Source organism: Amaranthus tricolor, chromosome 16, assembly GCF_026212465.1.
Source record: "Amaranthus tricolor cultivar Red isolate AtriRed21 chromosome 16, ASM2621246v1, whole genome shotgun sequence".
NCBI classification, from domain to species: domain Eukaryota; kingdom Viridiplantae; phylum Streptophyta; class Magnoliopsida; order Caryophyllales; family Amaranthaceae; genus Amaranthus; species Amaranthus tricolor.
Window position 1 is genome coordinate 22,246,973 of NC_080062.1, and position 25,499 is coordinate 22,272,471.

The following is a 25,499-nucleotide window of genomic DNA, read 5'->3' on the forward strand; positions in this document are numbered from 1 at the left end:
TTATCTGTGTATGTAGTTCATGATAAGGATAATGAGATGTTGGTTCTAGAAATATCAAAAAGTGGTACTAAAGGTAGTGAAGTTTTGTCGACTTTTGGGAATAGGAAAAAGTTGACCCCTAAGAGAGCATCTAAGGCAAAACAATCCCTTAGTGAAAGTTGCATACCTCTTGAATAAGATTTTTCTGAAGATGAGCCACATTTTGGTAATAGTGTTGAGGTAAGTGATGAAGATGCATCTGAGGAGGATGATTCTGATTATGAGCTATCGTATGAGGATGAAGATGAGGATGAAATTTCGGAGGAGCTTGTGCATAGTCAAGAATTCTCATTGTTATTCGAAGAAGTAGAGCAAGTGGGTGATTCTGTTTGAAATTGGGTGAGTGTAGTAACACACAGGGTTTATCAGAGTATGAAAATAGTAATGATGAAGATGAGGATGCTACTACCGATTTTAGGAAGTTCAAATGGATTCTTGGGCAAGTTTTTAGCACCCCAGTTGAATTAAGGAGGCGGTAAGGAAATATGTAATTCATCAGGGAAGGAATGTAAAATTTTATTTGAGTGACAAGTCTAAATTGAATAAGCTTGGTGTAAGGTGTGTTGATGGTTGTCCCTTTAAGCTTTACGCCAGTTGGGATTAAAAACGAGCTTCCTTTATTGTCAAGAAAGTTAATGGTGATCACATTTGTCAAAGAAACATGAATTTTAATCATCAATTCAAAGCTTCTTGGTGTGCAGATCAGTTACTTGATTTATTCAAGTCAAGGCCACACATTCCTTCTGCAGACTTAGTTGATATTGTTAGGAAACAATTTTGAATTATCATTAGTAGGGGCTTTGCGTACAAGCTGCACATAGGAGGTTACATGGATCCATGAAACAACATTATCAGAAGCTTATGAGCTATATTGGGGTTTTAGAACGAAGTAACTCTAATAGCCACTTCGTTGTTGTTACCAATCCAAGCACAAATCCACCCACATTTTAGAGGTTTTTTGTTTCCTTTGAAGGGGTTAAAGATAGTTGGGTTGGTGGGTGCAAGAAAATATTGTGCATTGATGGTTGTTTTCTAAAAACATTCTTGGGAGGAATGCTATTAAGTGTAGTTGGGAGAGACCCTAACAAGCAAATGTATCCATTGGCGTGGGCTGTTGTTGAGGGTGAAAACAATGAATCATGGCAATGGCTCATTTCTGAATTGAAGAAGTGTGTGCCTCATGATAATGGTAAAGACTGGATAGCAATATCAGATGAACACCAGGTATACACCCTTCCCTACTGATTTAGCTATTTTGTATTTAGTATACTGTGTTGGATTTAGCTGGATGTTTGATGTTGTGCATAGTCATAGATTGAAATTACCTACATTTGGCATTCTGAATTAACCTTCAAATTGATCAACCCACTGTATTCTGCGTTCTGCATTCTCAATACACACTGCATTCTCATGAAAATGATGTACATGTTGCATTCTCAATTGATTAGTACACACTGCAGAAATCAGAAACTCACTACATTCAACATTGAGGGCTGATTTTGTTCTTTTTTACACTACATTCTCAGATGTACATGCTGCATTCTCAATTGATAAGTACACACTGCATTCTCAGAAATCAGCACACACTGCACAACCCCAAACATTGTGATTCTGTTCGTTTTTATTTTCTGGTTGGGTTTTTTGTTTGGTAGGCTGATTTTACACATGATGAGGCCATTTCATATTCATGCTTGAACCTACATATGATATTAGCATAAGACACTTATCTTTTGTACTGAGCATTTTGAGGGCAGTCCAGCTTGAGCTTCCAAAAGCAGAACATAGGCATTGTGCTAAGCACATCTACGCAAATTAGAACAAGTCATTCAAAGGAGAAGAGTTGAAATTACTGTTTTAGAGATGTGTCAAAGCATACAACTTGGCTGATTTTGAGGAATCAATTACGGAGATGGAGGATGTTAATCCGGTTGCTGTTGATGCCTTTAGGAAATGTGGTACATACTTGTTTTGCAGATCTTTTGTCAAACTAGATGGAAAGTGTGATGTTATTTTGAGCAATATGGTAGAAACTTTTAACAATTACATCATGAATGCTAGATCCCATCATTTAATAGATATGCTTGAAGATATTAGAACAATGCTAATGAAGAGGATGGCTAGCAAAAAGGAAGAGGCATCGAAGAAGTGGAAGGGTTTGTTATATCCCAAAGTACAAAAAGCGTTAGATTCAAAGAAGCAAGAAGCGGCTAAGTGCACTGTCATTCCTTCAACATCAACTCGTTTCCAAGTAGCCTATTGTATGGATGTTTTAGAGGTTGAAATTGAAAATAGAACTTGTACTTGCAAGAAATGGGATTTAAGAGGGATTCCATGTTGTCATGCAGTGGCATCTATTTTTTACTTGCACAAAGAGGTTGAGTCATACGTTGATCAGTGCTACACTAGAGAGGCTTATTTGAGAGCCTATGAAGGATACATCAATCCTTGTATTGGCGAGAGGCATTGGCCTGAAATTGACAAACCGATCGATCCTCCTCCAATAAAGATTGGTCCTGGTAGACCACGAAAAAACAGAATCAAGGATCCGCATGAAGATCCTAAAAAACAGGAAAGCTCTCAAGACACGGGGTTCAAATGACATGTGGCGTTTGCAATACGGTTGGACATAACAAAAGGAAATGTCCGGAAAAGGGTAAAGCGGTTGAGCAACCACCTTTATTGAAAAGAAGTAGAGGACGACCGAAAAAGATTGTTGATGTCGCAACCAACAAACCAGAGTTATTCCATTACAACGTGTCTACACAACTGAGTTCTTTAGGTAAAGGCAACAGGACAATTAGAACAGGGGAAGGGAGAAGAGGGGGTAGGACTGGTAGTGCAAGCGGAAGGAGTGGTGTCAGTACTGCCAAAAGGAGAAAGCCTAAGAAGAACCCTAGTGAAAGAATATCAACCCAAGCATCGACAACAAAGAATTGGTGTTGTAATAATAAGTGTCATTTTGCTGCTCTTTTGGAAAACATTACTTTTTTGTATGTATTAAGTTAGCATTATGGTATAATCTATGGCTTAGAACATTGCTATAAGATGTATGGATTGACACTATAATTCTTGAATCGAAGAAACTTTGTTACACTTTTTCATTACATTGGATTTTCAATACATAAAATTCCATTACATGATCAAATTCTTATACTTAGCTTAACATAAATAAGAACAATACAAATAAAACCCATGATGCAACAAGTACAAAACTTAACGCTTTTTGTGCGTTTACATATTCAACAACTTTCAATTTCAACATAGCTTCACTTTCTTTCAACTTCGCATTCTTAGCCTTCAATTTCCTTATTTCGTCAATCAACATAGCTTTGTCTTCTTCCAAACAAGAAGAAATTTCACTTGTATACTCTACATCTTTTTCCCACTTAAAAAATTTGCAATCTTGTGCCAACATTTCAAACCAAATCATGAAACCCTAATTGATAAAGAAAAATTCAAAAATAACATAAAACAAAATAAAGCTATTGAAAAAAATAAACTTACTGGCCAAAATGCACATCCATAAAACCTCTCACCAACCCTTATTCCTATTTTGACTACTTGTAATTTAGCATGAACACCATGTTTACATAAAGGAATTCCTTTTGCAATTGATGTTCTAGATTGAGATGAGGACGAAGGAGAATACATGTTAAATATCAAATTATTTTAGAGATTAAAATGAAAATGGAAAAAAAAAATTTAGATGTTAGAAGAAGTAATTAAATTGGAAGACGAGAGTGAGCAAATGAGGAAGATGAGCAAATGGAAAAAAAGCTGTCTAAATACCCCTTAAGATGACGCTGCAAATGAGGAAGAAATGGAGAATTTATCGTTTCTCCAGGTACAGAACCTGTCAGGTATGCCAGCGGGAAATATGTATCAAAGTTTGTATTATTCATGGTTAATTGAAAGTTCGTATTATTGTTGGGAAATCAGTGAAAGTTCGTATTATTCAGGGTAATTTTTCCTTAAAAATATTATAAGTAGGTATTTTAAAAACTTTTTTGGTGGGCATTAAGTATATTATAAGTATAACTACTTCTAATCAAATTAAATGATAAATGATATAACTTTAATTTGAATTTACGGTCAAACAAATAAAAGTAACAAAATAATAATTAGTAATTGATTTGCAATTTCACTATTTTGCTTTAAATAAAGGAAATCTTATCATTAATTAAAAATGACGACCCAAACCCAATCTGTACCCGGTAAAACAGAACCGATGCTAACTCGACAGCTTGAATAACCGATTTTCAACTAAACCGTGACTAACCGACCCGAGCGTGACCCGACGCAACGTGTATCCGAAATACAACCTAATCGAATGACATCCGTCCGAAACCGACCCGATCACCCGAATGAACACTTTTGACTAAGTGAAAGATGGCAAAAGTTGGAAAACAATTCACCAAGAAAGCAATTTTGCACAGGTTCTTAATCTCTACGTCACCTTGCATGCATTTAGTAAAAGGAAAAAGAAATCCGACGTCGTTTTCGTTGGTCTCTCTCAGTCTCACTGCCCTACTTCCCTGTTGCCTGTTGGGTTCAACACATTTAAAGAAACTTTCTTCATCAATCTTTGGAATCCGCGTTTTCCTTTTCTTTCTCTTCCCCTTTATTTTTCACTTCTTTAACCTCAAACTTTCTTCATCTCTAGTCTGTCTCTACTCTCTACCTAAGGTTCGTATTTTTATTTAATTTTATTTTTTCAAATTTGTCTTTTTATTTTATTTGGGATACATCATATACTATATCACTATATATATGAATATCTGTAATTTCTATGTTAGATCTGATAATAATTAATTAGTATGTAATATGTATAATTGTTCATAAATATCCTATGTCAGTTTTGGTCATATACTTCTATCTAAGAGTTAACAAGAGTACTGTACTGATTATTACACAGATCATTGAATTATTTTGTTTACATATATATATATATATATATATATATATATATATATATATATATATATATATATATATATATATATATATATATATATATAATATTTATTTTCTGTAAACTTATCAAAAAAAGAGTTAATTTCTGTCATACGTTTAACGGTAATTTGGGTATCACAAAAGTAGATCTAGTGATCTATCTATCTCTTGCTGCCAAAAAAAAAAAAGAAAAAAAATTCATGCTTAACATCAATGAATAATTTAATAAGGTTAAAAATTTAGGTTTTTACATATCATTTTCATTTTGTTGTCATTATTTGCTACCAAAAATAGTAGGGTTTTTAAGACTCTTCCTGTAGAAATGAATTTTGTCAAAAAGGAAAAATGAAATTGAAAACCCTTTTGATGTTGAAATGTCTAATATCTGTTTAAAAATGGGATGTTGGTATTAATAGTAATTATTGTTAATATGATTTGTGCAGTGTGAGTGTGATTTATAAATGGGAAGGGGAAAGATAGAGATTAAGAGGATAGAAAACACAACAAACAGGCAGGTCACGTTTTGCAAGAGAAGGAATGGATTGTTGAAGAAAGCTTATGAATTATCTGTGCTTTGTGAAGCTGATATTGCTCTCATCGTCTTTTCCAGCCGCGGCCGTGTTTATGAATTCTCCAATAATAACAAGTACCACTACTTTTTTCTTCATTCTCTTTTTATTTCCCTCTTTTTTCTATTCATATTGCCCTTTAAAATTTTCTTATTTTTTGATTCTCTTTTTTATTTATTTAATTGGAGTATTACCATAAATTTATTTTGGTTAAACATGTCAAAATTATTGTTTGTTAAATATTTTGATTTTATTATATGATTTTACAAACCATAAAAAGAGAAGCGAACAAGATCGAAATGCTAGTATGATCATATAGTTCTAATCAAAAAAAAAAATTGTGAATGGTTAGATCATGATACAAGCTATTAAAGATCCTACCATCTTTCAATTCAATCCAAAAATTAAGTCCCATTTCTAATTAATTTTTAGTATTCATCATCTTTCACTAATTTATATCATTTACATAGGTATACTTGAAATATTGTATAATTTTAATTAAAGAACTTTTTTTTAGTTGATATGTAATCGTAGACTAGTTGAATGTGTTTCTCTTTATTCCTGAAAAATAAAGCTTAAAAAAATATATTTCAATTTTATCATATATAAATTAAATTTTGGATCACTATTTTCTGGATGATATACTGATAATCGAACTCAAGCAGGATCCTGATAGTGATATTCTAACATGTAAACCAAGTATTCTATCTCTTATCATCCTAGGTTCCCTTTTTAATTCAATTTTTTTTTTTTGTTTTTAATGCTTTTTTGTTTTTTTTTTTTTTTTTTTTTTTTTTTGTTTTTTAGTTTTGTAAGTGTATTCTCTATTATGAGATTTTTCCCATTATTGTCGTTTTTTGTTTTATATTGGGGTTGAATTACAAGGTTTTTTCCTTTTGGTTTTTAGGATCACAAGTATTTCCATCTAATATAACAGAATTGCGCCACGCCTTGAATCTTCACTCTACCTCCAAATTAGCTAGTGGTTAGTGTTTAACCCTCCATTCTTGACATTTTAACGGACTTAAGGAAAATTACAAGTTATGGGTCCTAATATAAAAATAAACTTCACACACTACAAGATAAGTCCAAAAAATAAATGTTAAAGGGGTTGGAAAACTATAATTCAGTCTTAGAAATATATAATTGAAAATTTTGTGGGGAGCGAACTAGTAAAATAGATTGTAAGAAAAGACCTTGAAAGAAGGCTGCGGGGGCCGAGTCGAGCTTCTGTCGGCCCCCGACGTGACTTGGTCTTTGATATCATTTACCTTATTTTCTATTCTGAGGAGCTCTACTTATTTATTGCATCATTTTCTTATTTGAAAATTTATTATTTTAAACTCATCAATGCATTTCAATTCTTCTTTAATATTATCTATACATTTAATTCTCATATTTATTTATGAACACTCCATTTGCAAATGATACATGATTCATGGGAGAGAATAGTATAATCTTACCAAGCATACATAAACTAATATTTAGCACAATTATAATATAAGTTCCATGTTACATATCTTCACTTACAAAAGTACTAATGACACTAGCTATAGGATATAAAATCATTTTTGGTCTTATTCTTATAAGCATCTTAATCATTGATACAACTTAATTCTAAAAAAGGTTTTTTTGATAATTAATAATTTTTTTAGATTTCATCTACATTGTAAATATTTAAGGAAAAAAATTCAAATTAATGAAATAAAGATAAGTATAGGTTCAAATGAAGTAATTGAAATAATTGTAAAAGAAGTAGAACGAAAGTAAAGTAATAAAGATGAATAAATTAGAGAAAGATTTCCCTCATTTGGACGGAAAGCATTCCCCCACCCTCGCCTAAGGTAAATTTATATCCAATATGAGGGAACTATTTGTTATTTCATCAATTTTTTATTACTTTCTAACCAAGTCTTCCATCTCTTAATAATCAACTTCCTTTAATATTCTATCTTACTAACTTTATTTTTTCCCACTTTTATTTTATTTACCCCTTAAATATTTACACTTAATCCAAGCAAGCCCTTAGTTTTCGTTGTTAGTGTAATAAAATTAGTATTATCTCTTTCTATTCTCATATTTCTTTTTATCATTGATTGATATAAACTTTTAATTAGTTGATCTCATTACAAAGATAAAACTTCCGTTTTTCATATGTATGGCTCACTACAACAAATTTAACTTTTTGCGACATTGGATTTTGTGGCATTAAAAAAATGCCACTAATTTATATTTTTAGTGTAATAATTATTGGCTTTTATTTTAAGTTCCACTATAAATTGATTTAGCGACACTTTATTTGGTCTTTATTAACATATGTAATTGTACTATGGTCTATAGTGACATTTTTGACAAATGTCACTAGATCCTATATTGCAAAAAGTTTTTGTGTGATTTTTTATAATGCTGCTAAAGGGTTTAAATGCCACTAAATCATCTATATATACTATTAGAAATTTAAAATAACGACATTAAAATTAAATTTTGCTAATTATATCCCACAAAAAGTAAATTATGTTGTAATGGCTATTATTATTTTTTTCCCACTTTTATTTTAATTACCTTGGCATTTCATCTCCTTAATAGTCTAAAAAAAGAAATGAGAAAATGTCTAGATGTTTGACAAAATATTGCTTGTTGGATTCAATAGTAATTATGAATAAGTAATTCACAACAAACATCAAAATCAATTGGTCAAATCGTTGATAAAATATGCTAGTCAAATTATTTACTTTAAGTAGTTATCAATCGTTTGTCAAAGATTCCTATATTCTATATTTAAATTTAATCAATTCTTTAGGTTGTGAGAAACCGCTTTCACAAGAAAATGTTACGACCCACTAGACAACCCGGTGATTATCTAAACTTAGCATTTTATCAATGGAACATTGTCAAAAATAAATAAACATTTGCTCGATTTTTGTATTGTTTATTTTCAAATAAACTTATCTATTTCGTATAATTGATAAAAATGAACCAAATTATTGTATATAGATAATGACTTATCAACCAAATTATTGTATATAGATAATGACTTGGCTTAAAAAGAAGGTTTGAAAAAGGCTATAAAAAATAGATGAATTTATTTTTAGCAAATCTACCTAAGAGGTTTGTTTAATTATAAATAAATAGTACGTGAATTTATTTTCAGTAGATGGTTGATTTATTTGAGACATTTTTTTAATTAATGTCCAATATACATGTATTTGATCTAAAGGAGTTATTTTGGTTTAAAATGATAATTTTGAGAAATAAAACCCCAAAACTAATAAACTATATTCTATTAAAAAAAAAAAAAAAGAGATAAAATAGAGGAAAAGGAATCATGACTCAAAAATCAAAATTGAGTAATAAGAATTAATAGAATGAGAATTGAAATGAAGTGAGAGTGTGAGACTGTGCACTGAAAATGGAAGAAAATGATTATCCAAATCTTGAAGCAAGGCAATGAGTGTGTTTGGAATTGTTAGGTTTAAAATTTTCCATTTATATGCAAGTATTGCTGCGTACTCCTACTGTTACTGTAATACTACTCATTTGTTTCTTCCATTTCTTTGGTTTTGCTGAATCATATTACATCTTATATTATCTATTTTCCTTTTCTAGCTTACATTTTTCTCTCACCAATCTCCATTACATTTTGTGATTTTACAGATAGAAATATTCACTTTTTGTCATGATGATTAATAATAATTGAGATGTTTAATTTATTAGTTATAAACCTGTTTTTCAACAAATTAAACTGTGTTGTGGTTGTGCAGCATACGATCGACTATTGAGAGGTACAAGAAAGCTTACACTGATGGTGAAAACTCTGCTACCGAAATCAACGCCCAAGTAAATTCTTTATTACTCAACTCATGATCTAATGTCATAAACTTTTTCAATAGTGAGAACAGTTTTAAAATAGTCATAATATTGAAAATTTAACAATTCAGACAAGTTCTAAAGAGAGCCAAATAAACAAGATTTAGTGTAATTTATAAGTAAATTAATCAAATTATCAAGAATTTATCTTATTTAATAACCATGAACTTTTGAAACTTATATTATGCCTAGGGATGGATAAAAACATTGGAATCAACACACATTTCAACAATTAATTTTGTTGTATAATGATCATAACAACTAGTTATTACAAATTGTGAAGTATAAGTAGCACACACTAAACCTTAGAAATAAAGGTATAGGGAAAAACTAGAAACCTCGTAGTGTGGTATATTGTTGTGGTATATGACGTCATCACCTATGTACAACAACTTCATAAAATGAATTCATGTACATGTTAACATTAGTCATTTCTAGACACTTGTAATACTTTTTAAAACATAGAGCATACATTTAGTTGTTAAGTTAAATTGATGTCAATTAGATTTTCTAGCAAATTTCATGAATTTCAGATAATTTAATTTAGGTACAAAAGCTAACTAATTGTTAATATTTTAGTATCTAGTTTTAAAAAACGAAGTCATTCTCTTTTCACTCTAAAAAAATATTACTTTTTACATCACAATTATTATAAATGAAATCCATAAATAAAAGAGAACAAAGTGTGTGCACTTGGAATTTATTTTAACACCATCGTTCACAAAGATATCATTTATAGTAGTATAGCAACCGTTGGATTGTGAAAATATTTGGTCTGCGTGTTGGTGCTAAGCCGTGACAATTAGTCACATAATTACCCTTGTGAGCCCACCCACGGGAATCGTTTCCACAAACCCATAGGTAATGAACGTTGGCTTGAATACACGTTTGATGAGGTTCATTCTTTTCCAAAGCCATATAGTATTAGTAGAATTGCGCTCTATACATTATATGCAACTCCACAACCCCTTCTTTCAAATGATGTGATATCTTTATCACATGTGAAGTATTTCCATCGCTCCCATTCATATGTGAGCCAAATCACATCCAAGAAGCAGTTTCGGCTCAGATACCATGTTAGACCGTGATCATTCGCACATAATCACTTTGTGGGTCCATTCATGTGGATACCCATGAGTCACCTTTGGGCTCGGGCAAACAAACCCACTTGTAACGAGCGTTGATTAGCATACATACTTGATGAGGTTTTCTCTTTCCCAAAACCACATGGTATTAAAAGGATACCCACCAACCATTAAATACAAATCCACAATCCACTATTTTAGTAATCAATGTGGATTCTTCCTCGCATGCAAAGTAATTCAATTAGTAGGGACACAAAAACACTAATTTTGAATAGTTAGAACTTTATTTGGAGATTTTGTTTGGCTATGGTCGTGGCAGATCAAAACTAGAATTTCAACTTGAATTGACACTAAACCTCTTACATACCAACACTAAACATCTTACATACTCACACTAACACTATATTTGGGTAGAAAAAAATAAAGGAAAAGAAAAGAAAGGAATTTAAACGGATGATGAATATTTTGTTTGGATAAAAAAAAAAGAAAAGAGAATTAGAGGGAAAATATTGATAAATTTTGTTAAGAATACAAATCTCCTAAGGTGGAAATATTTGGAGAGAAAACACTAATTTTCCTTCCTTTTATCTTCCTTTCCCTTGTAAACAAATAGTATGTACTCTCTCTTCTTATCCCACCCCTTCCTTTTGTTCCCTTCCCCTCTCCTTCCTTTCTTTTCTCTCTTAATTTACTTTTCAAACATAGTGTAGATATTTAACCTGAACTGGCAGATTAATAAAATTGAACTCATAACTTCTATACAACATGCCTGAAGAGATCATCAACTCAACAAAAATCTATGTTTTTTTTAAGGATAACATTACAGAACTTTTAAATCTCAGCTACTAGAAAAAATTGCGTTATCAAAACTTTATGTTGTAATTTTCCCTAAAGGTGATGGTTTAATTTGTAGTGATAATTTATCAAACAGTCTAATCCTGAACATTATGTCGTTTCCTTGTGTGGTGTATGAAGTTTTACCAGCACGAATCTGCAAAGTTAAAGCAGCAAATACAAATGATGCAGAACTCCAACAGGTAAAATAATTTTATCACTTAAAGAATTCTGATTTTGACTTCAACCAAAAATATGTATTGTCACCGTACATATTTTTATAAGTTATTATGTTGGAGAATAAAATAGAAATGAGTTGAATGATTTAGGTTGTATTTCTATGATTGATTTCGGTGATAAATTATCTTGTTTAGTGGATCATTTCTTGTTGAATACGACAAGTTTGAAAACCTTATTAATTGATTTGCTTACATATACTTTCTCGGTTTTCATAGGTTCTTCTCAAATAAAATTTATAAATTTTAGTGTCTAATTTTGGCTTTGATTTCTTATTGATCTATAAGAAAAAATATATTCATACGAAATCTTATTAGATTATTCTCAATATATACTTTCTAAATATCAACTTGTTAGAAATTTTAAAAACTTACTTAAAATTATTTGGTTTTAAAATCTGTATTAAGATTGTGAAAAAGTGAATAGAAAAAACATTTAAAAACAAATAGAGTATATACTTTTAATAATATAATAAATTAAACAGCATTGAAGCCAGGAAATCAAAGATAGGCCGCCTAAATAGTCGATACACTTACAATATAATAATAGTCAAATGATAAATATACTAGCGATATAGTTAAATGAAATAAGTTGAATTTCTAAGCTTTTTAAATGGAAAATTTTTATATACAAGACAAAGTCTATAGAATATAAGAGAATATTACTTTCTCCGTTTCCTGTAAAGAATTTTTTACGAAAATTAATAAAAAATAAAATCTTTTTATAGGAAGTAAAAATATTACTTTTTTTTTGAATAATAAAGATGTATAATACTCCTTTGATTCCTTAAAGATGTTTCTACACACAATGTACATGTGACTTAAAAAAATATATTTTAGATGGTCGATATATTAATTTATTAGATAATAAATTTAATGGAGGAAAAATAGGAATCATAAACATTAAACAAATATTAAAAGAAAGTCAAAGAAAAAATGGAGAACACAACTATTAGAAATAATTTTATAATACTATTAGGAAACATGTGGAGATCATAAGCAATATAAAATATTAAAATCAAGTTAGTGGAAGATATGTGATGATTATAAGCACTATTAGAATTTTAAAATGAGGAAGAATAAAATTACTTTTGTCCAAAATTTGTAATTAAAATAAAAATATTATTTAGGAAACAACTAATGGAACACATCAAAATAGTAAATATAAACAACATCAAGAAACTTGGGCAAAATCATTTTAAAAGCTTCAAATATTGAAATTTGTTTAAGCAGCAGGTAACTGATAAAGGTTTATATAAGCTATAAATAAGCTTTATTTTTCATCAATAAAACATCTTAACTAGGTGTGAACATAACCCATGCATATTGGTTGAACCACGTTAATTTATCTATGTTGCTTTATTGTTCATTTTTTTGCATAATTGTTAGTTCTTGAATTAGGGTTTTTATTTTTTGTTTTTTTACATACTAATTGAATTGAGGACTCTAATTATTGATAGTAGATTAAGTTAGCTATTCTCTACTACTGAGATTATCTTCTAATGAACAATAATTTTGAATATGCATTTTTTTTACAATAACACTCAAAAAAGTATTATCCGGCAAACACCCTTTTAATTTCTCATTTTCTTATCGTAAAATTGGTGTTGGTTGCAAAATTGATTATTTGATGAAATACACTAGGATCCCTTTTAGTTAGTGATACTAAATGGCGGTAATGAGAATAATTTATAGTGTAAAATTTCATCAAAAGTTCCATGTCATTCCAATGGTGACAGAACTTTGATCACAAAAATGTTTACAAATTTTCATTACCACCTCTCCCAATGGTAATGCATTAGAATGAATTTTATGAAGAAAATGTGATAATTGAAGTTGGACAAGCACGACCATCAAGGTAGTCAAGAGATTTTTCAACCAAATTACACTAATTTTCATTCCCGATACCATTGTTTATTACCATCTACCAAAGGAGACCCTTACCATAATAATAGAAATGAAAATTGTGATGATTGTACAGAAATCTAATGGGAGATTGCTTGAGTTCATTGACTATTAAAGAGTTGAAGCAGGTGGAGAATAGGCTTGAGAAAGGCATCTCTAGAATTAGATCCAAAAAGGTACGTACCATGAAATTAATTTGATTTATACTGATTGAATAAATAAATTAATTAAATAATTAATACTTAATTTCCATGTGTTATAAATATTTGACGTCTAAATTTGCATTATTTTTGGTCCAGCACGAATTGTTACTGGCTGATGTCGAGTTCATGCAGAAAAGGGTAATTATAGCCTATGCTATTTCTTCACCTCATTTATACTCTTTAATTTGTTTGGGTGGAAGAAAATTTCTTAGCATTCCCTCTTAAACAAAAGAATAAGAAAATTTTCCTTAACATTTCCTCCTCTTCCTTTTCTTCAATTCCCTTCCTTCCTTTTCACGCCTTTTCTTTTCCTCCTAAATTATTATTCAAACAAAGTGTTAATATTTTATTTTTTGGCGGATAAAAATTAGAGCTGTTCAAATTCAAGTTGTTCTACCAAAATTTAAAATCATTTCTAATTTATACAAATGTTTGAACGCCAATCAAAATGCATGTCTAATATTATGATTTGTTTAAGCAGGTAACTAGTTAATATTGGCTATATGCAATATAAAGATGGATGAATAAAGACCTAATGTTTTTTTTCAATGTTATTTTTATGTGACTATGATGATATATAGGCAGAAGAGCTGGAGCATGAAAACTCATTTCTGCGAGCTAAGGTATATACGTAACTTTATGTTGAATGGACATTTGCTATATTACTTTTTACACAATCTAATGTTTTTTTTGGATCATTTATATATTGAACTGCACACGTCTAAAAATTATGTTTAACATTATGAAAGTATGCAATTAGACAATTCAAACAAGAATCCACTTAACTATATTTTTTCTTACACATCAAAACAAGATGGTACAAGTACTTCTCTCAATTGTTGAATGAAACTAGGGGACTAGAGGAGGTAAGAGACCATACTCCCAACGTCCAAAGCCAACATGAATATGGGTTAAACAGGGGCATAACTACATATGAAGTTAGTAAAGCTCTCAAAGAGATGGGGCGAGCCAAGGCAACCGGCCTTGACAACATCCCGATTGACGTATGGAGATGTTTAGGAGAAGATGGAATTCAACGGTTGACTAATATTTTCAATGTTATTTGGAGGACACATAAAATGCCCCAAGAATGGAGGAGCAGAGTACACTTATCCCTCTATATAAAAACAAAGGCGACGCACAAGTCCGTGGGAATTATAGAGGGATTAAGCTCCTCAGCCACACAATGAAATTGTGGGAATGAGTGATAGAGAAGAGGATCAGACAAGAGGCGGTGGTTAGGGAACATCAATTTGGTTTTATGCCAGGGAGATCTATCACTGAGGCAATACATGTGTTAAGAAGACTAATTGAAAAATATAGGGAGAGAAAAAAGGATTTGCATATAGTATTTATAGATTTGGAGAAGGGTTATAATAACATACCACGATGCATCATCTGGGAGAGTCTGGAGGCTAAAGGAGTCTCGAGGAGTCATATTGAAGCTATACGAGACATGTGTGATGGAGCATCAACTAACATACAAACACCCATTAGGATTACAAAATCTTTCCCAGTTAGAGTAGGTTTACATTAGGAATCGACAATAAGCCCTTTCCTTTTTGCAGTAATTATAGATGAGCTTCCAAGTCTATCTGGGAGACCGTGCCATGGTGCATGCTATTTGCTGACAATATAGTGTTGGTCGCAGAAACTAGCGAATAGGCTAATACTAAATTAGAACAATGGAGGACGGTTTTAGAAAGCCAAGGGTTGCGTATAAGCCGTACAAAGACAGAATATTTGAGATATAATTTTAGTGGTGATGAACATCATGATGGCCTAGACATAACAATTGGAGAAGATGTAGTTGCACTTGCGACAAGTTCAAGTATCTAGGGTTTGTTTTCCAAAGTGATGGAGAGATAGATGGAGATGTTACACATCGTATACAAGTGGGTTGGCTTAAGTGGCGATCAGCTACTGGAGTGTTATGTGATAAGAAGTTTTCGATCAGACTGAAAGGTAAGTTCTACAGAGTTGCCATTAGGCCAACTTTATTATATGGGACAGAATGTTGGCCTGTTAAGAAGATCCATGAACAAAAGATGGAAGTGGAAGAGATGAAAATGCTGAGGTGGATGTGTGGTAACACCATAATGGATAAAATTAAGAATCAGGGGTTTAGAGAGAAGTTAGGCGTTGTCCAATTATCTGCTAAAATGCGTGAAAATATGTTTAAATGGTTTGGAAATGTGCCAAGAAAGACTGTCGACTGCCCCTTAGAAGAATAGAAAGTATCATAGTGGAGGGTAGAAGAAGTCGAGGAAGACCTAAGAGCACATGGGTTGAGCAAATAAAAAGCGACCTAAGTGAGATGTGCCTCTCCGTGGACCTAATTAGGGATAGAAATAGTTGGAGACGTCACATCCATATTTTAGACTACTGGTAGTTTCTTTAGTTGTCTTTTATTTTTATTGTTTTATTATTATTTTTTTATTTCAAGCAATTGTTTGTTCTGTGAAGATGGTGTCACCCATATCCTATTTATGCAGGGCATCTACATGTTTGGGGGGTAAAATCGATCGCTTTCCTCTAATCTCCCCTATGAAGGGAGTACGGGTATGGATTGTCCGTCACCTTTCCTCACCCAGACACTGCTTTCAGGCAGGACATTGGTTATGATAATGATGATGACATTAGCCGCAATATATAAAATTAGCTTGAACGATGAATAGTGTCAAAAATCCTTATGTAGCAAGTATTACGAAACAGAGGAAGTATGAAACAATATATTATTTTTTACAGTACCAATCAAGGTTTTTAGGATCGAGATTCTACCTAAGACCGTTGAGAAGGTAGGCTCAAAATCTGTAGAATTGGATCCTAGGATTGTTTGATCCTATAAATATGCATCAAATATGAAGTAGTGTGCTTTAGGTTACTAATTATCAATTATATTTGTTCGGTTTTTAAGTTTTAAGGTGTAACTAAAAAGTTATTTGACTTTATTTATTAAGTTTTGAAAGAAAATACTTTTGATAATCAATCTGAATGTGAAAATCAAGAAAAATGAATTTTATAATGGTATTGATATAATTATTTCAAATATATTTATTTATAATAAGTTAAATCTGAATTGTATCAAAATATTTTACGATTTAAATTGCCCTTGTAGGATCGGATCGTTGAATCCTAGGATTGTAGAATCGTGTTATGATCCTACCACCTAAATTCTTGAGCTAAAGCTAAGTAGGATCACAGGATTCCACCACATTAAGATTTTACCTACGATTTGGATTGATTGCCTATTTTTGGATCGTAGGATCGTAGAATTGTAGATCAGAATCGAGATTCTAATAACTATGGTACCAATGATTTATACTTTATTTTCTTTGATTTTCGATTATAATGGACTGAAGTAAACTGACTTATTATATTATATGACTGTTTATTTATGTGAAGTTGCACATGACGTTTGCTACAAGTGTCAATCGAAAACAACGTATTCGTTAGTTATATCATTAACAAGGGTAAAGTTGGATACATTTGACCCTTCAAAACTCTACCCTAGGTAGGAGTCACTCAATAGCATTGGGATTAAACTTTTAAGAAACCTCAATTTTTAAAAATAATTTCAGTGTCTTAATCCCAAATTATTGAGCTCGACTATATATAAATTAGTACATAAGTCCTAATAGTTTTGGTGTTGAATTATTTTTTTCATTTATTTTGATTTTATACCATCTCAATCTGTAAATCTGAATTTTTAAATAATATAATGGTTGTGGTAAGAAAACATACCGATCCTTTTTCTTTGAAATTGCGAAAATAGATTTGTAAATAAGTTTGATTGAATTGATCAGATTGCAGAAGTAGAAAGGGTGCAACAGGCAGAGCTAAATATGGTGGCAAGTACAAGCGGGATTATGGAAGTTTATGTTGGGCAACAAGACATCGTTGCAGAAAACATCCTAAACAATTGCTCTCATTTTGGTCAGCCGGAAAAGAAGTTTCTTCATCTTGGCTAATTATAGCTCAGTCATGGTTGCTAATTATATCCTACAAGTATTTATTTATTTTTCTTATGGTTTGACACTAATCGATAAGCTATCGCCCCAACAGAATGATACTCTTGGGTTATGCATGTTTGCTATATTTGTGTGCTAATAATTAAGTAGCAGTTGTAGCCAGCTGTACTTTATTTATTATACTTATATACTTCTATCATAGAGCTCACTATTATTTTGTAAGATACTCAATATCTATATTTAAATATTTTGTTTTCTTTTTTATATTTTTAGTGTTAATTTTTTTAAACTAATAAATGGTTACAACTTATGTAACATGAGGTTGTTCTATGAGTTCATGATTTTACTCTGATTTTATTGGATTTTTAATTTTTTGAAGTGTTATTAGACTTTTTTTTATTAGAGGGCTTTGAACATAGTTCTTATTAATTGCTTCTTCACATTGGGTTTCTTTCCAAATAATTATAGTATTAAATTTTTGACCTCATTAATTTTCCTTTAAATATTTATTCCTTCCTTTTTTCAAGTCTCCAATCTGTTGGTATTTAAGGTGCCTTGAATCTACAAAAAAAATTATATAAGTTTGGGATGCCACTAGAAATATATAGTAAGAATAGTGATATAAATATGAAATGTTATGAAGAAAGGAGAGGGAAACATCAACATATGTCTCATTCACATTTGTTTTATTCAATAATAGGTTTTACGTTTTCCTTAGTTTTCTTTAAATCCTAGTTTTCTAGTTTTATTGCTTTCAATCTTTCCGTTTCAAGTTTCTATCTCTATGCTTTGGACTTAAAGCTTTGTTTTGAATTCTTCATTTCATTTTTCTTGAAGCACTATCTTGTTTTTTAAGTATTATTTTCCCTTCCTGCTTTTCTAGATCAGTTATTGATTTTATTGTTTTCTTATTGCATCTATCTTTGCTTTTGATTTATATATCTATATTAATCATGCTTAATCTTATTGCATTCATCATTAATATTCTTTATTTGGTATAATCATGAGTGATTAGTTTTGTTTGGGGTTTAATTGATGAAACCCTAGTAAAGAACATGTTCTTTATTGCATATTTGATACGAATCTTACCCTGCCACTCCTATGGAGACATAGGACGATTATAGGTCATTTGTGTGGATTATGGAACCACCAACTTCCTGTCGTTATGTAGTTTGATTTTCTCTAACCTAGTTTATTTTTAATTTAAATCACTTTCCTAGGGTGGACCTAATCTATCCCTGTTTGTCCTATTTGATTTATATAACTTCAATCGCTTGCTTTATTATTCTGGTTAGTAGTTGTAGTCTGGTAGACTTTACATCCAATAGTATAACCTTGCTATATCAAGAGTTGGAATTAAACTCACACTTGTCATCGTGGCATGACTCCTTATTTTCCACTATACTCATGTAGTCCCTAAGGTGTATAAATATTGTTTGAAAGGGTGCTGACAACTCCTTATTTGCTATATCTCTCAACATTCACTTTTGGATAAATTTTTTATAATTGTTAAAGGCGTACATAATAATGATATATATTGTTCTTAATGGTGGGGATGTAGCTATTTCTTATTGTGTCTTTACCACCCTGATACAAGAATTTTAGAAGAGTTTGCTCTATGGTAAGGAGAATTTTAAGGATAATGATGTGAAAAAAGCTTTGATTCAAAAAAACCTAATAGAGAAGAAATTGACTCATGACTCTAGGGGATCAGATGTTAGATTGTTTGTAAAGTGTAGAGTAAATGATAATAGTTCTAGTGGTGTTGAAAAAATGGAAGTAATTCTATATCCTAGATTTCAAACAAGAGTAAAACATATATTTATTATTAGTTGAAATAGTGCATTAAGAATGATTTTTAAAAGTGGAATGAGATGTAAAAAGAGAATATGGTTAAAGATTCTACACCTCGTGAAGCAAGTAGTGTTAATGATAGTGATGATGGAGGTGTTTGGGTGGCAACACATGGGTACAAAATTAGAGATGAGCGAATTCTTGATTTCAGTGTTCTTTGCGCATGACTCTTAATACTAATTTCTTTTCTACTTGTGACAAGGTGAATGTTGAAAATGTAACATTGGGTAATGATGATACTTGCAAGAATGTTGGAATTAGTAATATTCTTATCGAGATGCATGATGGTGTTATTAGGACTATATGTGGTGTAAGGCATGTTTCATGATTTAAAAGAACCTCATATCCTTGGGTTCATCGGATGTTAGGTGAAAATGTAGTTGCGAAGTTGTTTTCATGAAGGTTGTAAAGGGCTCATTGATGTTGATGAAGGGAAACATGAACCTAAAACTATAAAAATGCATTTTTATGGGCTATTGTTTGGAAATTAAGGGGTATAGAGTGTGATGTAGTAAGCCTATAAAAGATAATTACTTCTAGAGTTGTTTTTGATGAGTCATTTATGCTTGCTTCTTCTTCTTTGCATGTTGTTGTTACTAACAATGTAGTTTGACACATGGTGCTTATGAGGAGGTAGAGCCCCCAAGAGCTTTGAAAGTTTCTAGGGTTGAGAATGACATGTATCAACTAATTGAATGATTATCGCTTAATGTTAAGCAGTCCAAGAGGTAATAAAATCCTACAAAAAGGTATATTCAGGAATATGATTATGTGGGCATGTCCACTTACGATTGCTAGTAAGGTAGAAGTTAATAATGATCCTGACTCATATAAGATAGCTACGACTTTGATAGATGCATGTAAGTGGCTTAGAGCCATGAATCAAGAAAAGAAATCTCTTGATAGGAATCTTACATAATTTATTGTGAAGGCACCCAAGAACACGTGGGTTGTAAGGTGCAAATGGTTCTTCAAAAAGAAGGAAGGATAATCAAGTGATGTTGGCTCTAACTACAAAGTTAGAGTAATTGTAAAGATTATTTTCAAACTAAAGGTATAGACTTCTATGAGATATGTTTTCCCGGTTGTGAAGTATACTTTAATTAGGGTTACATCAATTGGACGTAAAAACAATATTTTTACACCTTGAATTAGACAGGAGATCTACGTGAAACAATTCAAAGGCTTTAAGGAAGTGGGTAAGGAAGATTATGTGCGTCACTTGGAGAGATTGTTACACCACTTGAAGGAATCTCCAAGACAATGGTTTAGAATATTTGATTCCTTCTTGTTGTCACATGGTTTTGAATGAAGTTTTTATGAAAGTTGTGTCGATATGAAGAGCACTAATATGCAATCCTTGATTTATCTTTTGATATATGTATTTGACATGCGTATTGCTTATAGTTCCTTACTTGAGTTGGAGGCTTTATTTAATTTGACATGAAAGATCTAGGAGATGTAAAGAAGATTTTGAATATGGAGATAGTTAGGGATAGAAAACATTGGATCTTATATTGTTATCAAAAGAGGTACATTGAGATGGTGCTCAATAGGACAATGCAAAGATTGTTTCACTCCCCTTGGTTCTTACATTTTGCTCTCAAAAGATCATTGTCCAAAACCCAAGCTGGAAGAGCATGCTATGAGGGGCATTTCAAGCACAAATGATGTTTGTAGTGCTCAGTATGCTATGGTGTGTAATAAACTTGACAAAGCTCAAGCTGTGAGCATGGTTAGTACATACATGAAAAATCAGAGGAAATGACATGGGGATATGGCGAAATGGTTGTTGATATACTGAAAGGGTACATTAGATGTATGCCTTATGTTTGGATGAGACAAAAATCGGGCTCATTAAGTATTGTGATCCAAATTATGGAGGATGGTAGAAAGCCAACCTTGGGTTTTAAATTTACTATGGGTGGTAAGACGATTAGTTGGTTGTCTTTCTTGCAAGATGTGACAATTGGCTCATTGGTGAGTTGTCCCCAAGTTTGGTTTGGTGCGTGTTCATTGTGTTAGTAAAAGTGATACAATTGGCTAATAATCAGAATACTTATCATAGTCAAACCAAACACATCGATATAAAGTATAAATTCATTCGTGATAAAATTGAGTCGAAGAGGTTAACTTTAATGAAGATTACAATAGAGGACGATTATAAGATGACTAAAGTTCAACCATCTACCAAGTTTAATCTATGTGTAATTTGGGTTTGCTCCCTTTATTATGTGATTTACTGGTGTGTAGGATAGAAGGTGGAGTATTGAGTTGTTGTATGAGATTTGCATATAAAAAGATAATATGATTTCCTTACCAAGAATAATGTGTGAAATTTACACTCCTTTAAAGTTCTTGTGATTTGAATATTATGCTGGTGTTATAAACATTGGTGCTATGTGTTGATGGTATGATGTTGTATAGGGTTTTGACTTGCGGACTCAAGTCAAGTTCGATATTGTTGGTATTTGAGGGTGCCTTATGTCCACAAGAGACCTTAGATTTAACTTGAGATAACAATAGGAATATATAGTAATAGTAGTGGTATAATATGTAGTGTTTTGAAGAAAGGATGGAAACGCATATGGCTTTACAAAAGGTAAAGTAGAGTTTCCTGATGGCCAGAAATAAGTCGACTTGGCCATAAATACTACTAGCCAATCAGTTTGTGATTTTAAGTTATTCTTTTCCTGTTTTTTGTTAGGTTTTTTTGTATGTAATTGGGTTTATTCATGATAAATAAACTTAATGACATTAGTTTTATATGGTTCTTCACTCGCATTATTTCTCTCTAGCAAAAATGCTACCCTAATTTCTCTCCCTAATCTCTATTCTTCTTATTGTTCGAGAAACACCATTATAGTCATTGAAGCTTGTAATTTAATACATCTTGGATAGATAGTGGTGATTAAGAGAATAATCGAGTTTTAGGGTTTTCAATATGTGTTTTCTTTTTTTTCTTCTTATTTCGATATACATAGCCATCTATATATACAAGAGATGTTTCCTAAAAAGGAGAATATACAGAAATATTCTAATCCCTAAATATACACCAAAATATATGGAGAATAATATGTTGCCTAATATATGATATTCTAACACTCCCCCTCAAGTTGGGTCGTAGGGTCACCAACACCCAACTTGCGTAAAACACTTTCAAAGAACTGGGCTGCTACTGCTTTAGTAAGGATATCTGCCAACTGATCTTCTGAGCGAACATGGGGCAATCTGATAATCTCATCTTCCAACTTTTCCTTTATGAAATGTCTGTCAACCTCGACATGTTTCGTGCGATCATGTTGTACCGGATTCTCTGAAATGTTGATGGCAGCCTGATTATCACAATACAACACGCAGCTCTTCATTGGCATAAAACCAAGCTCAGTAAGAAGTTTCCTCAACCATAAGACTTCATTTCCTCCTTTGGCAACTCCCCGAAATTCAGCTTCAGCACTTGATAGGGCAACGACCTTTTGTTTCTTACTCCTCCATGTCACAAGATTTCCACCTACTAAAGTGAAATAGCCTGATGTCGATTTCCTATCATCTCTATCACCTGCCCAATCTGCATCAGTATAGGCAAATAAGTCAAGGTGACCATTCTTCTGATATAGAACCCCTCTTCCTGGAGTTCCTTTCAAATATCTCAAGATTCTGATAACCGCCTCCATATGCTGTATCTGAGGTCGATGCATAAATCGACTTACAACTCCAACTACGTAAGCAATGTCAGGCCTTGTATGAGCTAGGTATATCAACTTCCCTACTAGTTTCTGGTACTGCGCACAGTTTGTTGGTTCCCCATCTTCAAGAATTTGTAACCCATGGTTGATCATTATCGGTGTCTCAATGGGCTTACAATCTAACATACCGGCTTCCGCTAGTAGATCCAGCACATACTTTCTTTGAGATATAAAGATGCCCCTGTTAGACCTTAGGACTTCAATCCCCAAAAAATACTTGAGCCTTCCTAGATCTTTCATTTCGAATTCCTGGAACAACTTGTCTTTTAGGGCTTTGATCTCTTCTCTGTCGTCCCCTGTAATGATCATGTCATCTACATAGATGATGAGGCAAGTTATCTTACTTTCGTTCTTCTTCAGAAAGAGTGTATGATTGGAATTACTCTGTCGATACCCAAACTTCTTCATTGCTGAAGTGAATCTGCCAAACCAAGCTCGGGGCGATTGTTTTAACCCATATAAAGCTTTCCGTAATCTGCACCCTTCATTTCTCCCAAAATCTCCTGAGAAACCTGCAGGAGCCTGCATATAAACTTCTTCTTTTAGTTCTCCATGAAGGAAGGCATTTTTGACATCAAATTGATGAAGAGGCCAATCAAGATTTGCTGCTATGGAGAATAGAACCCTTATAGTATCCAACTTAGCAACTGGAGAGAATGTCTCTGAATAATCAACTCCATAGGTCTGTGTATACCCTTTCGCCACAAGTCTAGCTTTGTACCGTTCGATGGATCCATCTGCTGTGGTATGGGGTGCACAACTTGGGGAGACAGTTTGGTAGCATTGCCTAATTGCTCTTTTGGGTCTGGGTTTAGCATCCATGGACTGGCTAACCATCTGAGATCGTCACTTTGCATCTCCCCCTGACATCGAGGATGGATGTAATAGTACTCGGATTCAGAGAAATCACAATCCATCGTAGTGTACATGCGTTGATCAGTGGGATCATAACACCTATACCCCTTCTGGTTTCTTCCATAGCCCAAAAAAACACACTTAATAGCCCTTGGTTCCAGTTTACTTCGTACCCGTTTCGGACAATGAACATAGACAGTGCACCCAAAGATTCGGGGGGGTAAGGAATGTGAGGAAGGTATGGGTAGGTATGTTTGAAGGGTTTCTAAAGGTGTTTTGTAGTTTATGGCTTTTGTGGGAAGACGGTTAGTGAGGTAGGTAGCGGTGGAAATAGCGTCAGGCCAATGGGTGGAAGGAACATGAGATTCAAGCATTATGGCACGGGTTATCTCTAGTAAGGTTCTGTTTTTCCGTTCAGCGACACCATTTTGTTGGGGTGTATTTGGACACGAAGTTTGGTGAATAATGCCTTTACTAGCAAAGAATTGGTGCATCTCAGTGTTAACATATTCACGGCCATTATCAGTTCTCAAGATACGGAGTGGGGTTTGGAATTGGGTGCAAATCATGTGATAAAAATCGACAAACACTTTAAACACCTCAGCTTTGTGTTGAAGAAAATAAATCCAGCTCATTCGAGTACAATCATCAATAAACACAATATAATAAAGAAAACCATGCATTCCACAAACAGGTGCGGGTCCCCAAACATCAGAATGAACAATCATAAAAGGTAAACTGGATTTATTCAAACTACTAAGATACGAATGTTTATGACTTTTAGCTAGAATACATGTCTCACACTTAAAATCCAAATTTAATCTAGCTAAAGTAGGAAAAGTTTCTCAAGATACCCTAAAGATGGATGCCCAAGTCTACGATGCCAAGTCCACAGTTGTTTCTCCCGTGACCCGTGAGCAAGAACTGCGTTGCCTTGTTGAACCATCTCTTCCAAGTAGTACAAACCACCTCTTTCAATACCACGCCCAATAATTTTGCCCGTCTGAACATCCTGCACAACACAACAACCAGATTTTATAAGCACAGTGCAATTGAGTTCCCTCGTAAGATGACTAACGGACAGCAGTTTATGTGAGAGATTAGGAACAAACAAGCAATTATTCAAAGTTAAATTTCCTGACACAGTAATAGTTCCAGCACCCACGACTTTAATTTCTTCCCCATTAGCAGTTTTAATGAGGTTTTTTTCGGTCGGACACGGTTTAAAAAACCATTTTTATCATAAGACATCGTATCCGTAGCTCCGCAATCTAGAATCCACCTGTTAGTACAATTAGACAAGACATCCTCATTTTCACAGAAAAAAGAAAAAACATGTGAAGGGGAGGGAGCCACGTCGCCCCTCAATTTTCCATTTAAGA

The 25,499-nt window shown here is 32.5% G+C and overlaps 2 protein-coding genes across 2 annotated transcripts; both read left to right on the forward strand.

Moving 5' to 3' along the window:
- Positions 1-1,948: 1,948 nt before the first annotated feature.
- LOC130802642 (uncharacterized) lies at positions 1,949-2,638 on the forward strand. Its single transcript, XM_057666651.1, has one exon. It carries the CDS (start codon positions 1,949-1,951, stop codon positions 2,636-2,638), a length of 690 nt encoding a protein of 229 aa, XP_057522634.1.
- Positions 2,639-4,641: 2,003 nt separating this feature from the next.
- LOC130802705 (agamous-like MADS-box protein AGL11) lies at positions 4,642-17,871 on the forward strand. Its single transcript, XM_057666741.1, has 8 exons — positions 4,642-4,725; positions 5,436-5,638; positions 9,323-9,398; positions 11,489-11,550; positions 13,565-13,664; positions 13,788-13,829; positions 14,273-14,314; positions 17,498-17,871. Exons 2-8 carry the CDS (start codon positions 5,454-5,456, stop codon positions 17,660-17,662), a joined length of 672 nt encoding a protein of 223 aa, XP_057522724.1. The 5' UTR covers positions 4,642-4,725; positions 5,436-5,453; the 3' UTR covers positions 17,663-17,871.
- The last annotated feature ends 7,628 nt before the right edge of the window (positions 17,872-25,499 follow it).